Raw genomic sequence first — 7788 nt, 5'->3', positions numbered from 1 at the left:
AACGATACAGAAAATACAGTATAAAAGCATTTTTTACATTTCACATTTTAGTTGAAATAGAGCAACAAACATGTTCTGCAATAAGCGAAGATACCGTTATGTGCAATAGGAAGAAAGAAACAGGTCAACGAAGAGAACCGTAAGGTTCTGTAAATTTGTAAACAGGAGTGAATAAACCTCAAGAACAGGGGAATGCCTGTAATGGTAGGTAGGATATATGTTCCAATTAAGAGATCAGGCGGAAAACAAGGTTATAAATGCTAAATAAACCATAACTTTGTGTGTACAGGTATGAAATATGTAGGTAAACCCGAAATACAATAAGGAGCAATAAATAACAGTAAAAGTAAGGGTTAGACTGGGCCTCGTTGAGGCCAGTCAGACATCCTTCGGGACCGGGATAACCAGAAGGTGTTGATTGGTTGAGCGTAAAGCTCCGCGGGGCACATACAGGAAAAGACGGTCCCTGAGCTATGCAGGTCCCTGGCTGTGTAGCAGCAGGCAGTGATAGTTGGGCTTCTCTTGCCCCGCGTTCCCAATGACACCACTAACTTCAGCCTGCTGCCTGTGTGTGGTTTCAGAGCGTTCAGCACAACGGCTCCATCTACATCCACGTGTACTTCACAAAGAGCGGGTTCACCCCCGATCCGAAGCAGAAGAACTCCTACAAGCGGCTCTCCACGGTCCACACGTCGCGAAGTAAGCCTTTTCCTGGAAATGAATCCTGCCCCCCTCTTCTCTCGCCGGGAGGCTGCCGCCGTTACTCGTGGGGGGGCGAGATTTCTGCACTCCACACCCTCTCCAGTCGCCCAGTGTCCCTAGTTCCAGGCCTTGTTGCTCCAACCTGCCGTTTCCCCACTTATGACCACTTCCTCTTTTCCATGACCACTTCCTCTTTTCCTTTAGTAACTCCTCCATGTAGGTTTCCCAGGTACAACCAGTGGAGGGTGGGGGGGGTGTTTATTGGCAGCAAAAAGATGCCCATGCCAGCATTGCTGGCAATGTGGTCACTTCCAGGGTTTCCGTCTAAGCTGAATCAGTGAGCTAGCTCACAGTTTTATAGTCTCCGGCTCACACATTTTTGTCTCGGCTCAGGAAGCCCAGTGTTCCCTCTAAGCTGAGTCAGTGTGAGCTAGCTCACAGTTTTATAGTCTCCAGCTCACACATTCTTGTCTCGGCTCAGGAAGGGCGAACTGATTCATGCAGCAGCCAAACCGCTCGCTCACAACGTCCGTGCCAGTAGCTCACAAAGTAGAATCTTTGCTCACAAGACCCCACAGCTTAGAGGGGGCATTAGTCACCTTCCTTCTGGTATGCCCCGGAAATGACATCATCGCAACATGGGGACACTCTGGTATTTGGGCAAAACTCTATGGTAGAAGTCTTTTTTTTTTTACCATAGAGTTGTTGCCCAAGTACCAGAGCATCCCATGTCAACGGTGATGGGGTGACTTCACTAGACTTCCCTGTGCTGCTTGGCCGGCTGTTCAGCAGCGGAGGGAGGGGCCCCGAGGCAAGGGGATGTCCCGCCCCTGGTGGGGACTAGGCAGGCCTGCCTCCACACCAGAAGTCAAGAGGTTAACAACAGGGGCTCAAGTTCCACAAGGAAGACAGTGGGCATCTTGTAGACCAGGGTTTGCTTTAGTACTCTCTGCAGCTGGTGTGTCTCCATGTGGCTGGGGGGGGCATGCTCTAAACATGCGCATGCTGAAAAGCCGCTGCCCATTGCAGCTCCCCAACACGACATGTTCGCTCTATGTTCCCTTTCTCCTTGGCCCTGTCACAACCGGCAGTCTGTACAGATACGCGGGCACACCCATATCTGAGCGAGTTCCACGCCTTTGGGTGCATTTTCATGTCACACTCTTTCAAAAATGGCAAACAGCTAGCAGGCCCGCACAGAGGGAGACCAGGAGGCCTTCCGCGACACTTCAGCAGAGTTCGGAAGGGCAACAGCTTGACGAATTTCCATCAGCCCGCCCTTTCTTGAAAAGCAGAAATGCCACAGGCGGTCGGTGCAAGCGGTGTTTGCGGTTATCCTGTAGGAGACGGGGAGGGAGGATCTGTGGGGAGAGGCCACTGCATTTTGTAGCAGTGCTCCCTCTAAGCTGTGGAGTCTTGTGAGCAAAAAACCTCTACTTTGTGAGCGACTGGCGTTAAAGTTGTGAGCGAGCGATTTGGCTGCTGCATCAATTAGTTTGCTCCGGAGCCCTCCTTCCTGAGCTAGGATAAAAAGGTGTGTGAAGCGGAGGCTAAAAAACTGTGAGCTAGCTCACACTAGCTTAGACGGAACACTGTTCTGGAGGGATGAAGGAAAACAGGATGCGGGCCAACCAGCCCAACTCTTTTGACAAAAGCTTCCAGTTTTTATTTATGTGCAGATACTAGCTAAGCAGACAGGGTTTTTTTTTTTTTACTCCCGCCCACAAATCTAGATTCCTCCCCCCATAAAAAAGAAAACAACCCAAAATTCCATGCTCAAAATACATTGTGCAAAGTGAGCAGATTTCTCCATATTAGCTTACTCGGCTTGTTTCAAGGACATAGGGGTTTTTTTTGAGAGGGACTGGGGGACTGAAAAGGAGCAAGCATCAGTTCTGTGAGCTCCCAGAAGCCCAAGCGTCCCTGGAGTCAGCAGAGTTTCCAGGACACCAAAGAGTCATTCACACGTGGAATTCACTGCCACAGGAAGTGGTGGTGGCTGCAAGCACAGACAGCTTCAGGAGGGGATTGAAGGAATGTGTGGAGCAGAGGTTCATGAGTGGCTATTAGCCACAAGGGAAAGATGGAACACTCTGTCTGGGGCAGTGATGCTCTGTGTTCTTGATGCTGGGGGGGGGGCACAGTGGGAGGGCTGCTGAAGTTCTGGCCCCGCTGGTGGACCTCTTGATGGCGCCTCGTCTTTGGCCACCGTGTGACGCAGAGTGTTGGACTAGATGGGCCACTGGTGTGGTCCAACGGCTTCTCTTATGTTCTTATGTCTGGGGCAGGGATGCTTTGTCTTCTTGGTGCTAGGCGGGGCAACAGTGGGAGGGCTTCTGGAGTTCTGGCCCCACTGGTGGACCTCCTGATGGCCCCTGGTATTTCTGGCCACTGTGTGACACAGTGTTGGACTGGATGGGCCATTGGCCTGATCCAACATGGCCTCTCTTATGTGCTTCTGACTGAAAGGCAAGGGGGTTAGGAGGTTAAAGACAAGTTGCTTTGTGGGAGAAATATTTCTTAAATATTGGGGTCCCTGGGCGCCCCAACAGGGGGTTCCTCAACTGACCGAGGAGTTGAGTAGTCCGCAAAGGACAGCGACATCACATGTTTTGGCTTTTCCTTCCCTTGCCGCTTGGTATGTTCAGTGTGTGATTTCTTCTTGTCGTTTGCCTGGCTTAGGCAAGAAGCGTCTTGCCGTTATATTTTCCGGGATAATCTTGCCCCAGAAGGTCAGACCGGCACCCATGGACTGAAATTAAATCCAGTAGCACTTTAAAGACTTAACAAAATTTGTGGCAGGGGAAGAGCTTTCATGAGTCTCCACTCGCTTTTTCAGATACAGCTAGAATGGGAGTCCATCTGTGCTATGTCTTGGAGAGTGTGGAGTGATTTCAGATGCCGAGTGACAATAGCAGATGAAAGTGCAGACATAGCAGGTGAAACTCCAGTGAGGATGAATAGTGGGTTGGAGCCCCTTCCCTTGGAGGAAAGGCTTGAAGAGTCTGGGACTTTTCAGTTTAGGAAAGAGACGACTAAGGGACACATGATATTGGTTTGTAAAATTATGCATGGGGTGGAGAGAGCTGAGAAAGAACTTTTTCTCCGTCTCCCAAAAGACTAGAGCTCAAGGGCATCCAATGAAGCTGATGGGCAGTAGGTTCAGGGCGGACAAAAGGAAATACTACTGGGCTCTTTTTGTAGCAGGAACTCCTTTGCATATTAGGCCACACACCCCTGATGTAGCCAATCCTCCAAGAGCTTACAGTCGCCCCTGTAAAAAGAGCTTTGTAAGCTCTTGGAGGATTGGCTACATTAGGAGTTGTGTCGCCTAATATGCTACAAAAAGAGCCCTGAAAACAGCTTTATTTTTTTCCCCACAATATTTTTATTTGGTTTTTACAAAGTTTACATTCCAATCCAATATTAACATATATTGTAGAGTCTCATACATTTAACATCTCTATCCAATCATACACCTTAGACCATTTTTTATTATATACTTTTTCATTTTTGTTTTGCAACATCAAGCTCAGATTATCCATTTGCGCTAGATCTAACGCTTTCACTACTAATTCCTCCCTGGTCGGTATTATATCTAGTTTCCAGTTTCTGGCCAATAATAAACGGGCAGCAGTTATTATATAGACAAGTACACATTTCTCCTGCTGATTATAACCCCCTTGGGTAGAATATTTAATAAATATATTTCAGGTTCCAACGCTAAATTTTTCTCCGTTATTTCTTGAATTAGTTTCCTCACCATTTTCCAATATCCCTGGATTTTACAGCATGACCACCACATGTGATAAAAGGTCCCTATATTGGCCTTACATTTCCAACATTGGCTGGGATAGCCAGATAACTTTATGGAGAGCCAGTTTGGTGTAGTGGTTAAGTGCGTGGACTCTAATCTAGGAGAACCAGGTTTGATTCCCCACTCTTCCACATACACCTGCTGGATGACCTTGGGCAAGCCATAGTTTCGACGCGGCTGTTCTTGACAAAGAGCAGTTTCTGTCAGAGCTCTCTCAGCCCCACCTACCTCACAGGGTGCCTGTTGTGAGGAGGGGGAAGGGAAAGGAGTTTGTAAGCCGCTCTGAGGCACCTTTGGGTAGTGGAGGGCGGGGTATAAATCCAATCTCCTCTTCTTCTTCTAAGTCTATCAATGGCTACTAGGCATGGTGACTGAGGGGAACCTCCACATTCAGAGGCACTAAGCCTCCGAATCCCAGAGCCAGGAGGCAACATCAAGGGAAGATGTCTCCCTCCCTGCTCCTGTTGTTGGCCGTCCAGAGGAACTGATTGGCCACTTCACTGTTCCCTCTAAGCTGTGTGCGTGAGCGGCCGCTCATGAACCCAGGAAGCCCCGGTCAGCAGCAGTCTGGAGTCACGCAGGGTCTTCCGCTGCCCATTGTCCATTTTAAGATTATAGCAGTTATATGCTGCTCAGTTCATGAACTGCTTCACTCAGTTGGAGGGAAAAATTAGAGGGAACATCGGCCACGGTGTGAGACAGGATGTTGGAGTAGATGGACCACTGGTCTGATCCGGCAGGGCTCTTCTGATGTTCTTGTGAAGGCCTTGGCCTCTCTGCCCTGTTGTTGGCTCTCCAGAAAAACTGGTTGGCCGCTGTGTGAGACAGGATGCTGGACTAGATGACCACTGGTCTGATCCAGCAGGGCTCTTCTGATGTTCTTATCAGGGGAAGGCCTTGGCCTCTGTGCCCTGTTGTTGGCTTTCCAGAGGAATTGGCTGGCCACTGTGTGGGACAGGATGTTGGAGTAGATGGACCACGGGTCTGATCCAGCAGGGCTCTTCTTATGTTCTTAATGACTATAGCAGGCGTGATTGGATTAGGTGTGATATTACAGAGAGGTAGTGGGCGTGGAGAAATCAGATTTCGTAATGAGACAGAAAACCTAGGTCTCGATTCAGTCCAGGAGGTTGCGTTGCCTTGAGCTTCGTCATCAGTTGCAATTCAGCAGTCTCTCTGTCTAATCTCCCTTTGAAATGCCTGAAGAAGCGAGCGGTGACTCATGATGAACACTCATCCCCTGCCACAGTTTTTGTCAGCCTTTAAGGTGCTGCTGGTCTCCTTTTCTACTGCTACAGACAGACTAACACGGCTAACCCCATCTTGAAATTAAATCAAAAGAGCTCTCGGCTAAATATTAGGAAGAACTTCCTGGCAGTTCCTCAGTGGAACAGGCTTCCTCGGGAGATAGTGGGCTCTCCTTCTTTGGAGGTTTTGAAGCAGAGGCTAGACGGCCATGGGACAGCGATGCTGATGCTAATTCTGTGAACTTGGGCAGGAAGGGATGAACCAGTGATCGGCTCTCCTGGCCCTTTCTTACATGCCCAGAGATACACCAATTGCCACTTTGGGGTCAGGAAGGATCCTGAAGGTTTTTTGCCTTCCATTGGGCACAGTAAAACAGTAAATCACCGTGTACAATTAAACAATATTTGTTGGTTTTTATATGCAATGTTTAGAATTCAATTATTAACAAAATTACAACAGTAACACTACAATATGCGATATAAAGCTTAGCAGTACTTACAGAGTAATACAGTGCTAGTTACAGACAAACGACGGAGTTCTAGTACACTGTCCGTCTGCGTGTCCTTCTTCAGGTTTGTCATTCTGTAATTATTTCTTCATTAGATTGAAGTGCTGCAAGCCATATTTCAAAATGCTAATTCTTATACAATTTTTTGATGTACGCTACCGCGCTTAGATTCTGGTGACCGGGGAGCTCCTATAGCAAGCTCTAATGTGACTGGGTCCACAGCATATAATAATTGGCTAAGCTTCCCTCAGTCGTTTGTCTGTAACTAGTACTGTATTATTACTGTACTGTAATATTGCTTATTTGTACACAGTGATTTACTGTTTGCTAGCTATTATACACCGTGGTCCTGTTTGTTGTAATATTTCCTTTGGGCACAAAGCAGGGGTCACTGGGGGGAGCGGAGGGGGAGGTAGTTGTGAGTTTGGGGCATTGTGCAGGGGGTTAGACTAGATGACACTTGGGTTCACTTTCTGCTCTGTTTCTGTGCGTGTGGACCAACGCTCCCTCTAAGCTGTGGAGTCCCGTGAGCAAGAACTCTACTTTGTGAGCTCCTGGCCTTTATGCTGCGGAGTCTTGTGAGCAAAAATCCTACTTTGTGAGTTGCTGGCATTAAAGTTGTGAGCGAGCGATTTGGCTCCTGCATAAATCGGTTTGCTCAGGAGCCCTCCTTCCTGAGCTCAGACGAAAATGTGTGAGCCGGAGGCTAAAGAACAGTGAACTAGTTCGTACTGACTCAGCTTAGAGGGAACACTGGTGTGAACTAGAGATTTAGAGGAATCCCCACTTCTTTCGAGGCAGGCAGATGTACAGCCTGAATTCAGATAGGCGCGCGCGCGCTTTCGGAATACCTTAGCACAGGGAAGGCTTCGGCCTCTCTGCCCCGTTTCTGTGTCCCTTGTGCGAAACAGGCCCCCCCCCCCCCCCCCCCCCCCCCCCCCCCCCCCCCCCCCCCCCCCCCCCCCCCCCCCCCCCCCCCCCCCCCCCCCCCCCCCCCCCCCCCCCGTTTCTTTGCAGTGATAAATAAGTACAAGCGCAGACGGTTCCAGAAGACCAAGAACCTGCTGACGGGGGAGACGGAAGCGGATCCCGAAATGATCAAAGTAACGCTCGCTTCTCCCGCCAGACTCTGTGGCTTTTGCTCTTCCTCAGTCTGCCAAAGTCAAGATTTTCACCCTTCACAGGGAGAACCGTCCTTGTGGCCTGTGCCTTTTGTCCCCCTTAACTTAGCCTTCACGGTCTTGTCCAGGTGTTAGGCCGGGGCTGTGACAGACTCGAGCCTCGGATGAATCGGGCACGTCGGGCCAACGTCGGGAAGCAGTTTCTATCACGCCATTTTGGCGGTTCCAGCTTGCCTCTCCATCAGATGCTGAAACTTGCCAGTTCGGTGTAGAGAGCCTCTTTGGTGTAGTGGTTAAGTGGCCTCTCCCATTAGAAGAAGAAGAAAAGAGATTGGATTTATACCCCGCCCTTCACTACCCAAAGGAGTCTCAGAGCGGCTCACAAACTCCTT

General features: G+C 49.3%; 1 protein-coding gene across 1 annotated transcript in view; it reads left to right on the top strand.

Annotated features, from left to right (window-relative positions):
- The window catches only part of CLPTM1 (cleft lip and palate associated transmembrane protein 1), a 56689-nt gene that overhangs the window by 33871 nt on the left and 15030 nt on the right, over nucleotides 1-7788 (top strand). The window contains exons 5-7 of the mRNA XM_015427253.1: nucleotides 582-699; nucleotides 7293-7378; nucleotides 7525-7657. Of these exons, the coding sequence (XP_015282739.1) occupies nucleotides 582-699; nucleotides 7293-7378; nucleotides 7525-7657 (337 nt within the window). The remainder of the gene's footprint in view (nucleotides 1-581; nucleotides 700-7292; nucleotides 7379-7524; nucleotides 7658-7788) is intronic.

Source organism: Gekko japonicus, unplaced genomic scaffold (assembly GCF_001447785.1).
Source record: "Gekko japonicus isolate JY-2015 unplaced genomic scaffold, Gekko_japonicus_V1.1 scaffold1389, whole genome shotgun sequence".
NCBI lineage: Eukaryota > Metazoa > Chordata > Lepidosauria > Squamata > Gekkonidae > Gekko > Gekko japonicus.
Note: the sequence above shows the minus strand (reverse complement) of the source record. Positions and strands in the feature narration are given on the sequence as shown.